This window comes from Schistocerca serialis, chromosome 2 (assembly GCF_023864345.2).
Source record: "Schistocerca serialis cubense isolate TAMUIC-IGC-003099 chromosome 2, iqSchSeri2.2, whole genome shotgun sequence".
Lineage (NCBI taxonomy): Eukaryota > Metazoa > Arthropoda > Insecta > Orthoptera > Acrididae > Schistocerca > Schistocerca serialis.
In genome coordinates this window covers 757,633,424-757,656,692 of record NC_064639.1, presented here as the reverse complement: position 1 = coordinate 757,656,692, position 23,269 = coordinate 757,633,424, and the positions used below count along the sequence as shown (strand labels likewise).

Sequence of the window (23,269 nt, the reverse complement as noted above, 5' to 3'; positions counted from 1 at the left end):
CTTGACGTTGTGCGTTTGTGCTGCTCGACGGCTGGCGCTGGGTGCTGGTACAGAGTCCTCGTTCAGCGTCCTGCAACCTGCAACAGTTAGGTTTGTTATCGGTCTTGTGTCCGATAGGTCATATACCGGAGGCACAGTGTGAGGGAGTGTTGGCAGATTGTTCGCGCGTCTGTGGGCGAGCTCGTCGGTGTCCCTGCTGTGGCCTGTTGGTCGGCTCTAATAGCAGCTGGTAGTTGCCAGTCAGTGTTGCTGATATGCAGGGGCTTACCGGCGTTTGTCGCTGTTTGCGTATGTTAGTTTACCATAGGTGGTTATGCCCTAGCTAGCAGTGTCTTTGGCCGCTTGTGTTTCCACCTGTGGTTGTGATCGTAGTTTCCCAGAGTGAGGATGAAAGGATTGTTCGAGTGTCTCGAGTTCCTGTATAGTCGTGTGGCGTGTTTCTTGAATACTTCCTTGAGGGTATCAAGGCGGTATTCATGGTAAACATCCACGGTGCGTGTGTAGCGTGGAGCATTGCTGATGATTCGTAGCCCCTTGTTCTGTATGATCTGCAGGCGGCGCAGTCATGTGGGAGCTGCATATCCCCAGACGGGAGCTGCGTATGTCATCAGAGGTCTAATCAGTGTCATGTATAAGGACCTCAACACCCTCCTATTCAGTGTGCTTTCCCTGTTGAGCATTGGGTAGAGCTGTTTGAGCCTCGTGTGCGCTCTGTTGGCAATGTATTCGATGTGGTCCCCCCATGTAAGTTTCCGGTCCAGCCAGACACCAAGGTATCTGACTTTCTCTCGGAAACGTATTGGGCGTGTATGTAGTGTTATCGGTCTACAGTGTTGGTGTTTGCGCAGTAGTTTCGGTCTGCGTGTGAACAGAACTGCTTCGCACTTGTCGACGTTTACTTTAATACGCCATCGCTCCAGCCAAGGTTCAGCTGTTCTAAGTGCTGTCTGTATTCGTGAGTTGATGTTCGACGGTTTCCAGTCTTGCGCGAGGATGGCTGTGTCATCCGCGTAGACGGCTAACGTCGTGTTTCGTGTCGCTGGGAAGTCATTAATGTACAGGTTACACAAGATGGGCCCTAGGATGCTTCCTTGGGGTACTCCAGCTTGGATACCGTGTTGTGTTGATTGTTTATCCTGCACGTTAGTGTTGAAACATCTGTTCGTGAGATATGAGTGTATGAGACGTACGAGTCCGTCCGGGAAACCAGCTTCGCTTAGTTTGCGTATGAGTCCGTTGTGCCAGAGACGATCGAAAGCCTTTTCGATGTCTAGGGACACGGCCCCTGTAGCTTTGTTCATGTTGTAGCCGTGTGTTATATGTTCGACTACGCGGAGGAGTTGTTGTGTTGTCTAGTGGTGATTCCTAAAGCCGAATTGCTCCGGTCTTAGGGTGTCGTTGGCGATGCAATGCCTAGTGATAAGTTTTAGTATTACCTTCTCAACAATCTTGCTGAGCGAGCACAGCGGACTGATAGGTCGGTAATTTTGTGGGAGGGAGTGGTCTTTCCCTGGCTTCCTGAACATCAGGACCTTGGCCGCCTTCCAAAAGTCAGGGAAGTGTTGGTGTGTCAGGATGGCGTTCGTTAAGTGTGTGAGGTATTCTATGGCTTTATCCGTGAACTCCTGGAGGACACGGTTTTGAATGCCATCAGGCCCAGGGGCTTTTCTAGCGTTGGTGTGCTTGATAGCCCATGTGACTTCATTTGTGCTAGTACATCTTATTTCGTTGCGCGAGGGCTGGGCTACAAGTCGTGTAACCTCCTGGTCCGTTGCAAGTGTGAATGCTGGGTCTGAAGGAACCAGATTCGGCATGAAAGACGCTGCAAGTGTTGTGGCCATAAGCTCTGCCTTCTCCCTCGTGGAGTAGGCTGGGCCGTCTGGTCCTTGTAACGTGGGAATGTAATGTTTCTCCCTGGTGAAGTGTCTGGCCAGCTGCCACACGCCAGGACGTGTGGTATCCAGCCCAGCGAGTTTCTGTCCCCATTGTTCGTTTCTGAATGTTTGAATTTTATTCCGTATTATGCCCTGGAGTCTGTTGACGTGCAGTTTATAGAACGGGCGCCTGGTACGCTGCCAGTATCTCCTGAGGCGGTTCCTCATTGAGATAAGGCCCAGGATTTCCTGGGGCAGGGCCGTCGAGTGTTGTCTTGGTGTTGTAAATGGAATGGCGTCAGTCATTGCGTCTTGGACGGCAGTTGTGAGAGCCTCCACAGCCTCATCGATTTGCTGTGTGTTGTTAATTTCGTGGGTGTCAGGAATGCGACTATCAAGCGTTTCCTTGAACAGTGTCCAATTCGCACGCTTGTAGTTAAGCATCAAGCGTGGTTCGATGTCCTGCAGTGTCTCTTCCATGTGCAGTATTACAGGCATGTGGTCTGAGTCCAGATCGTTTTCAACCATTAGGTTGAGTGTGCATGTGATGCCCTTTATGAGGGCTATGTCTAACACGTCTGGCCTATGTCGGGCCTGTGTAGGCACGAACGTGGGAACGTCCGGTCCAAGTATAATGTAGTTTCGGCCTAGTGCGTGTTCATACAGTTTCTTGCCGTTGGAGGTTCGTATTCATGAGTTCCAATCAGGGTGTTTTGTGTTGAGACCTCCAGCGGCTATTACCTGCGGTGCTATGTTGAGTACTGTGCTGATATCGCGTGTTACTATGTTTTTAGGAGGATTGTATAGCGATACCAGTGTGGTGTTGGCTCCGTTGAACTTGACCCTGACGGCCGTAGCCTCTAGTCTTTCAAGTGCTGGGAGCTCGATGTTCGTGTGGTCTATGTCTCCGTGTATGATGATTGCCGTGCCGCCTCCCCTCCTGCCATCCGCTCGGTCGGTACAATAGACGCAATAACCTGGGAAGTTTAGTTGTTTGCGAGGCGTAAGCGGTGTTTCGTTCACAAGAGCGATTCGGATACCCTTTCGCTCCATGAACGCGGCCATCTCGGCTTTTTTGCTTGCGATCCCGTTGGCATTCCAAAACAGGATCTGTGTGATTGTGTTTAAGTCTGCGTTTCAGAGCTGGTGTGGTGTATTATCCATGTAGTAGTGTAAAAAGCGGTGTGATAGTGGCTTGGAAGCTAGTCCAGTTGAGCGTACCCGACATGAACTGCATGAAGAGTTGTGAGACACACCCCATAATCTTCGTGACTATTTCAGTGGTCGTGCGTCCGGGGAATAATGTTTCCATTATTCTCTGGAATGTTGTCGTAATGTTGGTCATGTCGGCCTGCGAGTTATTGGTCGTGTTAGCGGCCGCTTGTTCCAGTGTTGGCGTTTGGTGAGGGCTGGCCTGCGAGTCGGTTGTTCGTGTGGCAGTTGTGGGCACCTGTGTATTCTCTGTGGTGAGTGGGTGTGTAATGTGGGTTGTTGAGTTGGTGTCCGGTATGTATTCGTGGGTGTTGGTGTTCTGTTGCCTGTGTAACCAGATCTGTCATTGACTATATAATAACAGATCAGAAATTCAGGAAGGCTGTGAAGGACACACGTGTATTCAGGGGATTCTTTGATGACACTGATTATTATTTAATCTGCAGTGAAATTGGGATTGTGAGGTCGAAAGTGCAGGAGGTCAGGTCCATATGTAGGAGGATAAGAGTGGAGAAACTTCAGGATAAGGAAATCAGGCACAAGTACATAACAGCGATCTCAGAAAGGTACCAGTTAGTTGACTGTAGTCAATTAGAGTCATTGGAAAAGGAATGGACAAGGTACAGGGACACAGTACTAGATGTGGCTAAAGAATGTCTTGGAACAGTAGTGTGTAAAAGCAGGATGAAGCAAACAGCTTGGTGGAATGACACAGTCAAGGCAGCCTGTAAAAGGAAAAAAAGGCATATCAAAAATGGCTACATACTAGAACTCAGGTAGACAGAGAAAGTTATGTTGAAGAAAGAAACAAAGCCAAACAGATAATTGCAGCATCCAAGAAGAAATCTTGGGAAGACTTTGGAAACAGGTTGGAGACTATGGGTCAAGCTGCTGGAAAACCATTCTGGAGTGTAATTAGCAGTCTTCGAAAGGGAGGTAAGAAGGAAATGACAAGTATTTTGGACAGGTCAGGAAAACTGCTGGTGAATCCTGTGGATGCTTTGGGCAGATGGAGGGAATATTTTGAAGAGTTGCTCAGTGTAGGTGAAAATACGATCAGCAATGTTTCAGATTTCGATGTAGAATGGGATAGGAATGATGATGGAAATAGGATCACATTTGACGAAGTGGAGAAAATGGTCAATAGATTGCAGTGCAATAAAGCAGCTGGGGTGGATGAAATTAAGTCGGAACTCATCAAATACAGTGGAATGTCAGGTCTTAAATGGCTACACAGGATAATTGAAATGGCCTGGGAGTCGGGAGAGGTTCCATCAGACTGGACGAAAGCAGTAATCACACCAATCTTTAAACATGGAAACAGAAAAGATTGTAACAACTACAGAGGTATCTCTTTAATCAGCATTGTGGGTAAAATCTTCTCAGGTATTGTTGAAAGGAAAGTGTGAGTATTAGTTGAGGACCAATTGGATGAAAATCAGTGTGGGTTTAGGCCTCTTAGAGGTTGTCAGGACCAGATATTTAGCTTACGGCAAATAATGGAGAAGTGTTATGAGTGGAACAGGGAATTGTATCTATGCTTTATAGATCTAGAAAAGGCATATGACCGGGTTCCTAGGAGTAAGTTACTGTCTGTTCTACGAGATTATGGAATAGGAGGCAAACTTTTGCAAGCAATTAAAGGTCTTTACATGGATAGTCAGGCAGCAGTTAGAGTTGACGGTAAATTGAGTTCATGGTTCAGAGTAGTTTCAGGGGTAAGACAAGGCTGCAACCTGTCTCCACTGTTGTTCATATTTTTTATGGATCATATGTTGAAAACAATAGACTAGCTGGGTGAGATCAAGATATGTGAACACAAAATAAGCAGTCTTGCATATGTGGATGACGTAGTTGTGATGGCAGATTCGATTGAAAGTTTGCAAAGTAATATTTCAGAGCTAGATCAGAAATGTAAGGACTATGGTATGAAGATTAGCATCTCCAAAACGAAAGTAATGTCAGTGGGAAAGAAATATAAACGGATTGAATGCCAAATAGGAGGAACAAAGTTAGAACAGGTGGACGGTTTCAAGTACTTAGAATGCATATTCTCACAGGATGGCAACGTAGTGAAGGAACTGGAAGCGAGGTGTAGCAAAGCTAATGTAGTGAGCGCTCAGCTACGATCTACTCTCTTCTGCAAGAAGGAAGTCAGTACCAAGACTAAGTTATCTGTGCACCGTTCAATCTTTCGACCAACTTTGTTGTATGGGAACGAAAGCTGGGTGGATTCAGCTTACCTTATCATAAGGTTGAGGTTACGGATATGAAAGTAGCTAGGATGATTGCAGGTACTAGTAGATGGGAACAATGGCAGGAGGGTGTCCACAATGAGGAAATCGAAGAAAAACTGGGAATGAACTCTATAGATGTAGGAGTCAGGGCGAACAGGCTTAGATGGTGGGATCATGTTACACGCATGGGAGAAGCAAGGTTACCCAAGAGACTCATGGATTCAGCAGTAGAGGGTAGGAGGAGTAGGGGCAGACCAAGGAGAAGGTACCTGGATTCGGTTAAGAATGATTTTGAAGTAATAGGTTTAACATCAGAAGAGGCACCAATGTTAGCACTGAATAGGGGATCATGGAGGAATTTTATAAGGGGGCTATGCTCCAGACTGAACGCTGAAAGGCATAATCAGTCTTAAATGATGATGAAAATGATGATGATGATGATGAGCAATTGGAGTTTATCATGAATGAATCATTCAGGCTCCTCTTAAACTTTATTTTATTAGTGGCTAAACTTTTTATGATTGCTAGCTAGTAATCAAAGATATATGTTACTGATTTATCAATGTCCTTCCAGACAAAAGTATATGATTTCAATTTTTAAGCAGATTTTTTTTAATTACTCGTATCGATTTTGTGAACACTCTCTCTCTCTCTCTCTCTCTCTCTCTCTCTCTCTCTCTCTCTCTCTCTCTCTCTCTCACCCCCCCCCCCTCTCCCTCCCTCCCTTCCCCCCCCCCCCTCTCCCTCCCCTCCCCGTGTGTGTGTGTGTGTGTGTGACCGCGCACGCGCCTGCACTTGTGCGTGCTTTACTAACAAAAAATTTTGCAAATTGCCATTCAGATGCTCTTTTTAGATGTTATAACTGTCGGTAAATTAGTTTAGATTCTCTTGTAGAAGTCACAGATGGAGCTGTGTGTGACAGTTTTCTCAGTTATTGACCAGAACCCTATAGCTTAATGTGTGTTGTTTATTTTATTTTTTTGTCTGTATGACCATATGATCTTCAAACATGCAACTTTATTAAAGGAAAAATAATTGAAGATATTGAATGAGTACTAGTAATCCTGATAACAATTGTGTTTCAGTATGAGGCGTTATTTTCAAACTACTCTGAATTGACTCTTTTCTGTTGATACTGGTTATTTACATTCATTCTGTCATTACTTGTCAGTTCCTTATTCTCAACCATATTTAATTCAATGTGTGTTAGTGTTTTCACTTTTAATTTCTGGCAGCAGGTATCCAAGTAACAAGGCTGTGTTTTACAGTGTGCTCCAGCACTAGCAATAGTACCTCTTGGAACTGGAAATGACCTCTCCCGAGTTCTAGGATGGGGAAAGGAGCAGCCTAGTCCCTTGGATCCATCAGCTGTGCTTGATGAAGTGCAGAAAGCTGAAATTGCAAAGCTTGACAGGTAAGGCATCTGCAGTCAACTATAATAGTCATTTTCTTGTTTAGTATTTCTTGTTACAGCTATAATGAAAAGTCAAAAATATGCATTAAGAAAGTGTCTTAGTATTTGTAGTGCTGCATTTCCATCTTCATTGGACTGTAACTTACAATAATATTACTAGCTGCCAACATGAAGAAACTCATTTCATTATTTAGCAATTTCTTGATTGATGCTGTCTCCAGGGAAGATACCAGGCACTACATCTAAAACAAAAGTTTTTAATGATATATGATTTTGATTTAATAAACGAAAATCCATATGAAAAAACAAGTTATGAGACATAATTGTTTGCCAGTACTTATCTTAAGGAGGTGAACGATGTAATACCATTGATAGACTCATGAAAAAGTGAAACGGACACACTACCTTTTGCCTATTTCTGAAGACTGGATGGTGTATTCCCTTTACTATTATATATACCTATCAGCAGTACCATACTTTTGCCTCCTGTAGGTAAGTACTGATCAGTAATACTATCTTGTGATTTATTTGAAATCTGAATAAAAATAGCTTTTGTACAGTTAATAAGTGTGTCTGGGCTTGAAAATATGACAGAATATTATATTTAAACTTTTTATCGAAACAGCACTATTTTGCTACATCTGATTTCACCATTTTTCTGTATGAGCAAGAACATTTTGCTTCTGATTCATTGAGTTCATTGTGCATAGTGCTCTTGATTTCAGGTTCTGTTTTACTATTTCTTCATGAACCATTTACCTGTATCATCTTTCCTTATCTTCGCACTAATTTAACTGCTCATTTCAAAAGCCCTACTTCAGCACGTTTGCACTTTGTTTATTGCTTATTCTTTTAACAGCAAATGAATTCTTCCTAAAAGAGAATGAAGACAGCAGGGATTAAAAGGGACAATTGAAAGCAGATCCATGAGACACTCTTTGACAGGCGTTTAATACTCAATCAGCAGTCATCAGTCTTGCCAAATAAAATGTAAAAGAGATCAAATGGGTCATTAAGTCACTGAGAAGCAATAAGTCTTCTGATTATGGCAGTATTTCAACCAAAATGCTAAACTTTTGAGCTGGGTTGATGATAGTGATGTGCATTTGGTCTGTTAATGCTTGCAGGAATTGTTCGGTGCATTTAGTTTTACAAAAGTACAACAGATGTCAGTGCAGTTGCTTTAGACACTGGGAGGTACTGTATTCAACTTTCTTCATGCTTGTCCAGGAATCCCATAACCAAATGGCCTGTCTGTTTAATTATGCAGTTGCCACTCAGCCGCCCACTGCAGAATCGTGGCATATGGACGTTGGCCTAAAGAGAGAGAGAAGCTAAGTTATATTCCAATAGTGTTTGGAAAATATTTTCACGGAACAGGATGGAAGACATGTTCACTACGTCTACGATAGGGGTAGCTGTGGTCTCTTCTCTTTCATTTCCACTATGACCCATATCATGGTACAAATCTGAACATACCTAAGTGTCAGTTTCGAAGCAGTACCAGGTTCAAAGAAAGATGCTATAGCTAAAATGTGCGTAGAAATCTACACTAGTTTATGTTAGTATCAGTTGGAAGATTTTGCATTTGATGCTGTTAAAGTAAATAAATCAGGACCATGTGTTTCCCATCCTCTTCTACGGTGGTGCTTGGTTTGGTGAAATTCTTTGCTCGTGAGAGTTTCTTTTGCATGCTTTTACTCTCTGTAGTTTTATTGTTATGTATCATCTTTTTAGATATTAAAGCAAAAAGATCACTTTTCCTAAAAGTGTTGTGTTCTTGCTATAAAAAATGTATCCTAAGTTCGCCACTGCAGGTTAGGGACACAAATTTGAAAATTTCCGGTAGTGACAGCCAGAGATTGTGTTCATGTGTGTGTAATTTACATTTGCTTGCATGTGTGTGTGTGTGTGTGTGTGTGTGTGTGTGTGTTTTGTGTTGATTATTCTGATGAAGGCCTGTTTGGCCGAAATCTTTGTTTGACAGTCATTTTGTTGTGCCTGTCTGCAATTCAGCATCTCAGCTATATGGTGAGTAGTAACCACTCTTTTCATAATACTGTCAATGTTATGTTATGCTATGATTCAGCATCTCCTCTATATGGTGAGTAGCAATTTACCCTTTTCAGAATTTATTAATGCTTTACACAACAGAATAAATAAAACAACACCTACTATGCAGAGATTGGAATGCAGATAGGCATAAATTTTAATTTGTGTCCGTTCCTTTCTTCAGTTGGTTTCTAAATATTGTTTTACAGTTATAGACATACTGGGATTGTGTAATATTTTAATTTGACTTTTCATCACCTGTTGTGAGGACTCAGTGTATGTAATCAGATCTTGAGAGCTATCTCTGTGGAAATATCTTGGAAAACACTGCCTGCGAGAGGCAAAGATCCCAAGTTTGAGTCTCGGTTTGGCACACGGATTCAATCTGCCAATAAGTTTCATGTTGGGAAAAGATTTTAATGAATTGAATGGTCTCTTTCTGCAACTTCATTAACATTTCTGTGTATATGGGCTACATTTCCCCATATGATGGATGCAGGAAGTTACTGGAGAACACCTGGAAGCATACCATTAATGCTTTCCTAAACATTTACATCATTAGTTACATGTTAGTGCCTTTTTTTTTAGATTTTGTTGATATGATACATGGCATGTTCTTATCAGCTGTAACTTCTCTTACAGCTAAGTACTCAAGGTTAAGACAGTTATCATTTGGCTGTATTGATCTGCATAAATTTTGGGTTCTTTCAATTTACAAAAAAATTGCTTTCCAAGATGTACATTAACTTTATTCATATGTAGAAAAGTTTGAAATTTAATTTGTTCAATTATTTCCTTCATAATTCGGTCCACGCCCATCAAATACAGGTCAAATGAAGACATGTGTCTACTGAGGCTGTAGCTTTATGGAATACTTTTATTTTCTATTGGCCAGTTTCAACCTCCTAGTCGATGTTGATCATTTGCCTGTTAACGCAAAACAGACAGACATGAATCAAACATGTAAATAACAAGATAAATCCTAATTATAAAGTCTCAGGTAATAACATTAAAAATGTTGTACTTACATGTAAGTGGTCATATTCTACTGTTTGTAGACCATACATGAAGTCAAAAAAATTGCAGAGAATGCCATAGCATGTTCCAGCTAGCACTGTTGAATATATTCATCATGTAGTCATGATCAGTGTTGTGATGAATATAAACTAACTGCACTTGAAACTGAATCTTGTCATTATATAAATCACATGCCATGGCATTTTGATAGCTATTATTGAACATTTGTGCTTCTTAGTGTAACTTGGCAGTAACAGTATTTTCTGCGACTGTATCTGCTTCTACATCTACATAGATACTACGAAAGCCACCATGTGATGCATGGAGGTGGGTACCCTGTACCATTGCTAGCCATTTCCTTTCCTGTTCTGGTTCAAAATGGAGTGAGGGAGAAACAGCTGTCTGTATGCCTCCTTATGAGATCTAATTTTTCATATCTTATCTTCATGGTTCTTATGTGCAGTGTATGTTGGCAGCAGCAGAATCATTTGGCAGTCAGCTTCAAATACCAGTTCTCTAAATTTTCTCAGTAGTGTCACTTGAATGTCACTTTCCCTCCATGGATTCCTATTTGAGTTCCCAAAGCATCTCTATAACACTTTATGTGTTGGTCAAACCTACTGCTAACAAATCTAGCAGCCCACCTGTGAACTGCTTCAGTGTCCCCCTTCAATCCAACCTTGTACGGATCTGTAACACTTGAGCAGTATTCGAAAAAAGCTTGCACCAGCATCCTATATGTGGTCATCTTTACAGATGAGCCACATTTTCCTAACATTCTATCAATAAACTGAAGTTGACCATTCACCTCCCCTACCACAGTCCTCAGATGATCGTTGCATTTCAAATTGCTTTGCAACATTACACCCAGGTATTTACATGACATGACTATGTCAAGTGGTACACTACTATTGCTGTATCTGAATATTAAGGTTTGTTTTTCCTGCTCATCCACATTAACTTACATTTTCCCACATTTAGAGTTAGCTGTCATTGATCAAATCAACCAGAAATTTAGTCTAAGTCATCTTGTATCTTCCTTCAGTCACTCAACTTTGACAACTTACCGTACACCATAGCATCATCAGCAAACAACTGCAGGTTGTTGCCCACTCTATCTGCCAAATCATTAGTGTATATAGAGAACAACAGCGGTCCTATCACAGTTCCCTGGGACATGCCTGACAATACCCTTGTCTTCTTATACACTCCCTGTCAAGGACAGCATACTGGATTCTATTACCTAAGAAGTCTTCAAGCCATTCACATATTGGTGAACTTATTCCAAATGCTCGTACCATTGTTAACAGCCTGCAGTTGGGGCGCCATGTTAAATGCTTTTTGGAAATCTAGAAAAACGTTATATGCCTGTTGCCTTTCATCCACAGTTGGCAGTGTATCATGTGAGGGAAGGGCAAGCTGAGCTTCATATGAGCAGTGCTTTCTCAAACCATGCTGATTTGTGGACATAATGTGGGGCGGCTGGTGGAATTTATTGTTATTATTTAAATGTGTAGAACTGTAATGTAGAAATGATACATTTCCCTGCCGTTTTAACCATCTGTGGTTCGGCGGGTGGAATAATTGTTGTTCAAAATGTTTCTATTATTTATGCTGTTGTTTTGCCGTTCTCAACACTGGCTCTCTAACTACAATTTTGGCAACCAGAAAGTAATTAGCAAAACGTGAAGCCTGTAATTAGAATTCCTTGTGCCCACTTCATCTGAGAAATACTCTTATAGCTACAGCTTAAAGCTCTGAGGAGTTAGGAGATTGTCTGGGATTCATAATCAAAAACGATCATGGAAAAAACATTCTCTATATTCTGAAAATCACAGATGAAAAAAAAAAAGAATCCACACAATCTGACTAACAGAGCAGTTCAGAGTCTAATGCGCTGATGCAACTATAACTGTCCAAATTAAATGTTTAAGTGGATGCTCGCCATAATTTGATGATAATGTTCATCAAACGCCACGCTAAATAATGGTAGAATGTCTGTCCCGCAACGGCACATGAAAATACGACATACACAAACTGAAAATAGATAATTAAAGTCATCCCAGAATTAACACTTAACTCGAAAATGATTTCATGGTTACGCGTATCCCGAGTAACTTAATACGGCATCCGAGGCTGTTTATAGCAATGGTACCAACACGACGCGACACTCGACACAGATGGTGTGCTATTCAGCGTCTGGAGAGAACTGGGGCCTTTTTTCCTCGCGCAGCATTCTTATATATAAAGCCGCGGTGCGGACGGCTAAGGGAACGCCTGATCAAATCGGCTCTCCCAACTAGCCGCTGGGCTAGTAAAGCACCACTTTAAGTTACCGAATAAATCATAGCTTCTTTTGCTGATGGCAGATGAAGCTCTCAATTTAAATGCGCAATCAGCACACAGGTAAGTAATCATAATAAAAGTCTGATGTGGCTAAGTCAAATATTTTGGGCGAGACAATTAATTTAATTACACTACACGCAGTAGACGAGCTCTGAACTTGCCCTTTGGAGATACGTTATCGCTATAGTTTTATAGATATGAGTTGAAATTTCTCACATCTTTATGATTATAGCGAATCTCGCTTCTACTTAAATTTAAACATCCTAGCCTTATTTATTAGCCTACTTAATCTATCTAGCTTCTATAATTTTTAAGACAAAAACCAGAGAATCATGAATTTCCACTAAAATTTTAATTTGTGAGATCCAAAGTACTGTTTCTATTAAATTATTATGAAAAAGGAATCTAAATATAAATTTTTAAGTCTCTAGCTCTTTTCTGTTGCGCCAATGATTTTTACAGAAAAACATCCAAATTTCGAAAATGCTTAACGTTATTGAACTGATATTCAACACATATTGATTTAGTATTACTCTTGACATGCTAGAAATGTTTCAGGTTATTTACTTGATTTTTAAAGTATTGCGCAGTATTTATGACGTCAGAGCTAGGCTGGCACACGATGGAAAGACTGATGTGAATTTATTACGGCGTGAGTAGGCTGCTTCCCTACAATAAGCTTCTCAGTCTTGAGAACCTGAGAATATGTTCAAGAATTCTGCAGCAAACCAAAGTTACGGATATTAGTCTGTATTTTTGTAGGTCCATTCTTTTACCATTCTTATATACAGGATTCACCTGCACTTTTTTCCAGTCACTTGGGACTTTGTGCTGGGTGAGAGATTTGTGACAAATGCAGGCTAGGTAAGGGACAAATGCCGTAGAGTACTCTTTATAAAACTGGACGGGCATTCTTTCTGGACCTGGTGACTTATTTGCTTTCAAATCTTTTGGTTGTTTCTCTACATCAGGGATGCTTATTACTACGTCATCCATAAAGGAGTTTGTCTGATGGACAGATGATGGTACATTTATATGATTCTTCTGCATGAACAATTTCTTGAATGTGAAGTTTAAAACTTTGCATTTTGTTTTGTTGCCTTCAGCTGCTACATCACACTAGTCAACAAGGGACTGAATGGAAACCTTAGACATATTCAGTGATTTTACATAGGACCAAAATTTTCTCAGGTTCTCTGCCATATCTGCTGCTAAGGTATGATGGTGGTAGCTGTTGTATGCTTCGCACACAGATCTTTTCATACACACACCCAAGATCATCCTGCAGACATTTATTTAAGGATCTAGGGATATTCACAGTAGCTTCTCAGTATATATACTCTCTTATGAAATTTGTTATTAACAACCAAACCCAATTCAAAAGTAATAGCAGTGTGCATAACTACAATACTAGGAGAAAGGACGATCTTCACTATTCAAGATTAAATCTAACTTTGGCACAGAAAGGGGTGAATTATACTGGCACTAAAGTCTTTGGTCACTTACCAAATAGTATCAAAAGTCTGACAGATAACCAACAAGTATTTAAGAAGAAATTAAAAGAATTTCTGAATGACAACTCCTTCTACTCCATAGAGGAATTTTTAGATATAAATTAAGAAAAAAAAGAAAAAAAAACAAAAATATTAAAAAAATAAAAAATAATAAATAAAAAAAACAAAAAACACAAAAAAATAAAGTTGTTATATTAACTTAAGTATGTTGCTAAATTAATCTAATTATGTCATGTATTGGAAAATTCGACTCGTTCCACATCATTACGAAATATCGTATTCATGATCCATGGAACTAGTATTAATCTAATCTAATCTAATCTACTAACTTTTGCTTCTCATTATTTCCGCATTCTCTTTTGAACTGAGAGTGCAACAGCCAAGAGTACAGATCTTCTGAACTTCGTTATTAAATCATGGTGGTTGTTGTCCTCCTTTATCCACTTACTAGGCTCATACCTTCCAGACCATGATTTATAATCTGCTTGAAGTTTACCCACATTGCCTCTACATCCATCTTACAGGGACTAAGTGATCTCAGTTCAATCTCTACATGAGATGCTTATCTGCTCTATCTAGTGGAAACTCTCTGCTAGCCTTCTTGGCTGATTCATTAACTTACGTAACCATAGTTGCTATAATGACATCATGATTGTTAATCTACATTTCTATACTGACATTGTTGATAAGATCTGACCTATTTGTAGCTACAAGGTCTAAGATATTTCCACTGTGTGTGGACTGCCGAGATAGCTGCTCAGGACAGTCTTAGAAAACATGTTCAAAAGCATTTCACACAACTGTCTGTCTGTACCCACCACAATGAATCTATAGACATCCCAGTCTGTATTTGGTAGGTTAAAGTCGCCTGCAACTAGTATTGCATGATGTGGATATTCATGTGTTACTGACCATAGACTTTCTGTGAATGATTCTAAAACAGTCACAGCAGAATAGAGTGGCCAGTAAAAATGTCCAACAGTTAACTTGGTTTCACCTACTACTGTTATACGTGACCAGATAATTTCACTGTCACACTCCACTTTGATCTCAATGGAGACAATATTTTTTCATCAACTGTAGTGAACACTCCCCCTCCTATGGCCTCTTATCTGTCTTTCCAACGTATGTTACACGACTCGTTATATATCTCAGAGTTTTCCACTTCGGGTTTCAGCCAGCTCTCAGTCCCAAGAATAATTTGAGCCTGAGAGCTTTCCTGGAGGGCAGTAAATTCAGGAACTTTGTTACAAATACTTTGACAGTTTACTGATAAAATGTTATCAGTCAAGGTGTCTTTACTCTGATCATGGTCTGACTTCACTTGCTGCTTACTGACTGGCAAGTGTTCGCCAGTATACCTTAAACCACCATCTAGCCTAAGAAACCCTCATATGCATTCCACAAGTACTCTGCTACCTGAGTAGCTGCTTCTGTCATGTAGTACACCCCTGACCTGTCAAGGGGGGTCCTACATATCCCCACTTGATAACACAAGTCTAGAGATCTGGAGCAAAGACCATCACAGAGATGATGATACCTTGTGTTTGGATGTCTGTGTGGTTGCGTGTATCAATGTTAGTACTGTTGCTGGAAAAAGAGTAGGTGCTCAAAAGCTAGTGTGAGTAAATCACAGCAGCAGCACCATACTAACATGCAACTTCCAGTCTGAAGCAATATTTTCATGTGCTATCATGTCACTAATTACCAGATTGCAATTATGACATGTATGTGAATTGGCATTATAGAGAAAGCATTCAGGTTAATTTAAATGTAGTTGTCAGCTTGTCGTCATGAGCCAGTATAAAATCTAAATCATGACTGTAACACAAAAAAGTTATAGTGTGTCTATCATTAGTCATGATACTACATTATACATGAGGTGTGGCAAATGGAATCCTCATTTAGAGTTTGATAAGTCACATTTAAGTAAAATTTATCAATGATCCATGTAAATCATGGCAATGACTTCTAACATCACAGTAGGAGCATAAGAGGCTTCACTAAGCAATAGACTTTAACAGTCTAAATGTTATTGTTGAGTGTACTGTATGAACAGGGATCATAATGAAAATAACCATATGCATAATGTAAGTGTTTTAAACCTCAGTTCTTAACCAGGTACTATGCTATGAAGTTTAGATATGTAGGTGCCAAATGGCAGTGCTAGTGTTAATTACATTTGAGGTTAATATGATGTTCTCGTTAGACTGACTGTAGAGATTTGGGATTCATTGTGAACAGGATCTTGCTGTACACCTCACGATTGTATATAGTCTTCTATGAAGCAAGTAAAAGCTTAAATTTGTATGGAGCATTCATGCCTATGGAGTCAGAAGAGTGTGAATGAAACTTTCAAAAAAATCCATTATTTTTCCGATCTGTTTGTTCATTTAGAATTTCCGTTGGTTGTGTATTAAATTGTTTATAAATTTTATTAGAAGAGATGACAAAACTAAAGGCAGGATATGGTTGCTGAAATGAGAATGTCATTAACATAGTGTTTAGTAAATAAAAAATATGTATTTCACACTTGCTTAAATGCTGTGTGTGCAAGGATGTACTGGTTCACAAACTCGTTTAAGGGTTTAGTAAGTTCTGAACACTAGTTTGTTGTTCAGAATTGAAACCTAAAAAATCTACAGTTGATAACGTTTCTAAGTCCACAAACTTATACAAGTTTCAGACACCATGCTGCCCTTCAGTTATTGTCCACCAAATTGACCATGGAAAACTTTTTAAGTCCACAAACAGTTTAGAAATTTCATAAGTTTCTAGACCTGTTTTATGAAAAATGTCAAACCCTTTTTTGGTAGCAACTGACATCTGCACAGTTCTGCCTCATCAAGCTCACACAGTCAACTGACCTTGTCCTATAAGGCCACTGCTCACAAACAGCCTTCAATTTGCCATTACAAAACTCTTAAAATGCAGTTATTAGACATATTATTGCTCAAACTGTACATTTAAAAATATGACGTAACTGCACTATAACACTGATGCTTCTGACGAGTTGCAATATGCTTTTTAAATTGCTTTTATAGACAAATCTTGCATATCATCTCTCATTGGTCACACTAACACAGGTATTATGCATCAGGTAGGAGTATAATTTCACTGGCTTTTGTGTGGTGACATTGTTTTTTGCTAGGGTGCTTTGTTATGTATTTGCCTACCATTGTGATGAATTAGTCAAACTTAGTGTTATTCGGAATAAATATCTAAACTTGATTATAACTGAACAACTACAGATAGCAATTTTCATTCCGTGTCTCATATTCTCTCTGTATTTATTATTTTTCAGATAATTTTGTACTTAAATGAGGTTTTTAATCATTGGAATCAACATTTTGGCTCATTTCTCAAATTGTTCTGATTTTTTTTAAAAATCTGTTATTATCTTTTAATAGTGGCACCACTATCAATTGACGCTTTTTTAGTTATGATTACATAAGATATTTTTTGAAGTTACAAATTTTTAAACATAGAAGGTAAATCTTCCATTGTCTCTAATTAATGTACTATTTCACCTACAGAGTAGGTCTTTTTCCATGCTTTGTTGCCTCATCTTTTCTCTTTCAGTTGTTACCATTGCCTTTTATGTAGCTTAATTAATGCTAGTTTTACTTATGTTATATCCCTGAAATGATTGGCAGTCTTTGACTTTCCATCTTCTCAGGTTCCCCACACAGTAACCCTTCAGTTTACTTGCTGCCGTCCTGACAGCAGTGGTTTACTTCACAGTTGTTACAACTGACAGCAGAGGTTCAGGTCTGCTCCATATCTGACAGCCTCAACACACCGGTCTCTCGTGACTACGTCCGCACATGTCTGGACTCACCGCACCATCTGTCAAACTTGCTTGCATTAGACCTACCTGTCTCACAATATACAGGGATGCTTATTTTTGTCGCTAGCTAGGTGCTGGTAGGGTGGTCTGTGATATTCCATGTAAAGTGGGTTCAGGAAGAGCCAAGGTACAAACTGAAGTTGTTGAGGTCTGCTGGGCTCACTCAAGCATTTGAAACAGTGTAATGATGTCAGGTGCTCTCCCAGTAAGATTAAGCGGAGGTTTCCAGCCAGGAAATAGTAATTACCAAAGTGGCAAAAAGAAAACAACCAGTGAAAATGCACATCTTTAAAATAAGTCAGTAATTCTGCATATCAAGGCTGATTAATTGAAATGCTGGAATGTTGAACACTTTCTGGAGCAGCTTGTAAGTGTAAAATCTGGGAGGCAGTGAGACAGACAGCTTCGGTGCAGAAGACATATTTTGGTGGAAGTAATGTTGGAAATGCTTAATGCTTTCTCTGTTCATAAGTTAGTGGTTGATGAAATTATTGTGTCACTATGCCAAGCATATAAGAATTATATGGAGCTGTTAGCTAGCTGGGGGGGGGGGGGGGGGGAGGGGGGGGGGGAATGTGAAGTTCTTTTATTTTAATGTGACTCTTGATCTAATTAGTTGGAAAAGTTATCCTGCACCAGTTCCCAGGTACCAGTAGGAGCTTGTACATTGACTGATTTTAGTGTTCATTTACCAGTTTAAAAGTCAGACTTCGAAATATTTGTGAAAGCAATTAAACTGTTACATTGATATCATTGTTGAGGAGTAGCGTTTATTTTAACATTGCATATTTTCATGGCAGGCCTTCGCAGTATCACTGTTGATTTTTAATTTATGGACGTAAGGCTGTGGTCCGTGGCATAATTCTCTGCCTAATGTTTGATCTTCCATTGGTACAGACTTCATCAGACACTTTAATGACCCAGAGAGCTGTTACAGACTCAAACAAGCTCAGCTGGGCTTCCAGCCATGCAAGACAAAATGTTAGGTCGAGAATTATGCCTTGGACAGTGGCCTTACAAACATAAATCAAATATAAGCAATATTTTAACATTGTCTCATCAGTCAGTACAAAGCTGACCAACTTTATTAAGACTTTTTCTTGTAAATGTGGCTGTGCCAAAAATTGCTCTAGGCCCAGCAAGAAATGTTGTATGTAATCATGGTGTAATACATAGTTTGGTTTACATGCTGCATATCACCAGCAGTGCAAGGCTTCCAGCCATGAACAAACATGTGACTCATGGAGGGTGAAGGAGAAACATTTCAGTTGGTTGAGTAACAAGTCCACTAGTTTTGCTCTACTGATTTGTATTATTTCAGACTAGTTTGTGGCTTATTGGGCCATCTTCAGTAAATGACTGACTTGTGTCAGGAAGGGACACCAATTCTTAGGTAACCAAACATTATAAGCAAAGACACAATCTACTTGCACACAATTGTTGCACAACATAAATAAAGAGTGCTCAATGTAACAGTTTCTTAGCTAATGTCAAGATCTCACAAACTTTAGAATTATAACCATGTAACCTGCAATATTTCGTAGTTTAATTATATATTGTGCTTAATGTTGTTCGTTGGGTAAAGTTTAATTTCCGCACTAAGAAACAAGTATTATTTACAAAACACTATGCAGATGAGTTGTATCTTTGCTTACAATGATTGATTACCTAATAATTGGTGTCCCTTTCTGACGCAAGTCAGTTGTTCCCTGAAGATGGCCCAATAAGCCGAAAACTAGTTTGAAATAAACAAAAGTCAGTAGAATAAAAACAGTGTACTTGTTATTCAACATTAAATGTGGTATTGTTTTACCAATAAGTGGTGGAAGAATCCATAAATAAGATTTCAGTTGGTCTTTATATATACTGGTACTTACAGGCTAACTTTCTTGGAAGGTGTTGAGGAAATACACATCAATTCATATTTGAATTTATTAGAGCAAAATAAAGAAGATTAATGTTTAACAGTCTGCTAACGTGAAGTAATAAGATATGGAGCATGGGTGCAGATTGGGGAACTATGCAGAAAGAAATTGACCAAGTCCTATCTTTTATAAGCCTAGTAGATATGAGCAGACCTCTGATTCTTTAAAAAATAAAACTCCCATGTATAAAACACCTTCAAATGTCTGATCACTGTACAAATGAGTTAATGCATTAAATATTTGATGTTTAGTTTGTAGGGAGAAAACATATGGAAAAAGTCTGAAACTATGTTTAAAGTTGCTAACTGCTGTGAAAGAATGGGTAATTTGTGCTCAATTTTAAGCAAAAAGCAATTTTTTGTGCATCTCAAAGTTTATGATGTCATTTCTGCTTAACTGTGTGTCACATAATGATATAATTTTTCATGTACATTCAGTGATGTTTGTGGATACTGTCTGCAAACTGTGTTGTGAATAGATTTGGTGGTAAAAAAGTAAAAAATGTGATAAGCAATAAGCTTTTGTCCTTTCATTATTTTGTGGGGGTGTCAGTGAGAAAAGGTTTTGTAAAGGTTTGAAATTAGGTGTAAAGCTTGTTGGAAGTCAAAAAAGTGTGCTTATTCTCAAATACTGGATGAATAAAGTCTGTGTGTTTGCATGTGATCAGTTACGCTGCCTTAAGACACACAAATTTTCTAACTGTAATACATATCTTATTGTGTTAAACCATTAATGAGGAGATTATGACAACATTATAAATTTTTAAGTTCGGTCAATAACTATGCAAAATATTGAAAATAAAATGTTTATTGCCTCTGGAAGCTGTTGGGCAGACAACCTACAACTGGTATTGGGTTCCAGAATAATCACTTAGTTATATATGAGGATTGTTCTGAAAGTAAGTCTCATATTTTTATTCATGAAAACTACAGGAGATAGATAAATCACAGAAGCACAGCTAAATAGAGCAATATTTCAGCTACAGACTGTCATTTTTCCACATAGTCACCACCATTCATTGTACACATTTTTCAACAATGAACCAGAACCTGCATACTGCACTTGTAAAATTGGAACCAGCTGGGACTAATGACTTCCTTACAGCTTTGACAACAGCATCTGAGTCTTGAAAATGTTCATAACATAGTCCATCTTTCAGATGCCTTAAGATATGGAAGTCTGAAGGCACTAAATTGGGATTGTACAGTTGATGTGGTAAGACAGTCCAGCCAAATTTTGCAGTGAGTTGCACGGTTGCAAAACTGGTATGGGGCCAGGTGTTATCAAGTTGCAGGTGAAAGATGGTCTTCTCTGGCCTTACCCTGGAAATTCAGGTTTTCAGCTTAGTCAGTGCCATCTTGTGTGCCGAATTGACATATTCTGCTGGCTCCAGGACATCCAAAAGAACCATGTCCTGGCTACCCCAGAAGACTGTGCACATCACTTTGCCTGCAGATGGCTGTGTCTTGAATTTCTTCTTTGACAGATAATTCACACGCCGCCATTCCATGGACTGTGTTCTGGATTCTGAGTCGTAGTGGTGATGCCACGTCTCATCTTGGTGACAATGCTATTTGGAATATTGTCACTTTCAGCTTCATATTGGTCCAGTAGGTCCCTACAGATTTCCATTTGATGAGTTTTTTCCTTCTTCTGTAAGCATCTGCAAGACCCATTTCACACAGATTTTGCAATAACCAAGATGTTCCAACATTGTTTCCGAGGCACTACAGCCGACATTCAGAGTTGATAAAAGCGCTCTTCATTGCGAGGGATGACAGCTATGCTGGGTCGATCGGGCCATGGCTTGTCATACACACCATTTTCACCACCTTAAAAATGCTGTACTCATCGTTTTGCATTACTCACGTCTATTGTATCATCTCCATACACCGTTAGCATGCATGTATGAATTTCACTCAGCCCAATTTCTTCAGCAGTGAGGAATTCAATCACACATCATTGTTTTATACGTGCTTCCATATCAGATTTCATTTGTGAACACTCCTCTGCTGGCGCCAACTGCTGCAGAACAATGGAACCACCTGCAAATGAAAGAGGAAGGTTCAAGCATTAGTGCTTCACTAATGACATCTGATGCAGACATCCAAAGTCACCACAAAAAATTAGAAGCCATTACTTTTGGAATGACCCTCATAGATACTACCTAAACCTTCAGTGCTATTTGGTATAAAATATACATTTTTTGGTACTTCTGGTTCATTTGTCAATGGGAGGAACAAACAGTCTGTCACAGTGTTAGTATAACTTGCGCTTTTTTCTTTTGAAGAATTTTCATTTATGAATTTGTTTGCGACCTGAGCATAGCATTGCTTAAACATATTAGCAGCCTCAACTGAATCCGTACATTTCCACCCCACCTTCTCCATTGTTATATTACCACAATTTCTTTCCTGTTTTTGTTTCAGTAAAACCATAGCATCCTTGAAATATCACTCGAAACTGGAAGTTCATTTTAGTAGAAGCTGAATTTTATTCCACTAATAAGCTTACTACATGCTTTCTTCTTCTCCCTATAAATGTCAGAGCTGTCTCAGGTTTTGTTTATCTGTCAGTTTTTTGTATTTTATATTTTACTAATATGTGTTGCGTAGTTAGTCTGCATCTGAGGGATTGGAGGGACAAAAGATGTTTATTACATAGGCAAATTGATCTCCCATTTTCAAAATTGTGTCACTTGAATCTAATGGAGCAATAATTGCAAAATAATTTATAACAAAGAGTTGAAGAAGAAGAAACTGGCATGAAAGGATGATCGGAACAACTATGCAAAACCCGTAGATGTATATAAAAATTTACATGGTGGAAGATGGTCACTGTCTAAAGAACTAAATTGAAAAATATGTGTATAACATTTTACTCATATGTGTAAAATAAATGTAACCGTAGTCCTTGACAGGCATATATGTCTGAAAAATGTGATGTAACAGATATGCGCATTACTATCCATCTGTGCAAGAAATGCAGATGGATCTTCAGTAAAATTTATTTTTAGGTCAAGTAATGAAATCAAATGTGACCTCTTAGTTTCTTGTTCAATTTCTTTATTTATGTTTAAATTGATTTTGTGATATACACAGAAATAATGAAATTTTGCTCAACTTTTTACTTAAAGTGTATCATGTTGAATAAAATAAAATTATCTGCAGACATTTTTATGCAATTTTGATGAAGACATTGATTATATTCTTTAAAAAAATTGAAGAAAAATAATTATGGTTCTACAGGTGGAAAGTTGAAATCAAGCCAGTTCGCCATCTTGGGATTAGACTACCAATACGTCACATCTTTATGTACAACTACTTGAGCATTGGAGTTGATGCACAAATAGCTCTTGACTTCCATCGAACACGTGAATCTCCATATTACTTGTTTGCCAGCAGAATTTTCAATAAGGTAGTTGAATTATGCATAAATATTTCTTGCACTAGTTCACCTTGCTTGTTGTATGTAACCAAAACAGAGAACACATTTATTGACGGTATTTGGTAAGTAGAGATAGGCTTTTTATAGTAGCAGTTATTCCCATTAGAGATCAGTGAACATTGTTCATATTGTAAAGGGAGCAGGTAATTAGATGTGTCAGAACAACACTTTTTTTATGTTAGGAAGGGAAAAGGAGGGTTTAAGATTGTTTGCAAAAATATTCAAGAAATAATTAAACATCTTTCAGAATTAGGATACAAAATTTGTATAAAAAGCTCTTGATTGAAACATATCTGAAACAAAACTCAGTCTGTTTGCTAATCACCCTTAAATATGAAATTTTTCTACTTTGGAGCGACAGAAGAATCCATTAGCATGATT

The 23,269-nt window shown here is 39.1% G+C and overlaps 1 protein-coding gene across 11 annotated transcripts in view; it reads left to right on the top strand.

The window, feature by feature from the left end:
- Positions 1 to 23,269, top strand: part of LOC126457959 (diacylglycerol kinase epsilon) — a 199,868-nt gene that overhangs the window by 108,222 nt on the left and 68,377 nt on the right. For all 11 annotated transcript variants that reach the window (XM_050094706.1, XM_050094707.1, XM_050094709.1 and 8 more), the window contains 2 exons: positions 6,592 to 6,737; positions 22,690 to 22,858. In XM_050094706.1, coding sequence (XP_049950663.1) covers positions 6,592 to 6,737; positions 22,690 to 22,858 — 315 coding nt within the window. The remainder of the gene's footprint in view (positions 1 to 6,591; positions 6,738 to 22,689; positions 22,859 to 23,269) is intronic.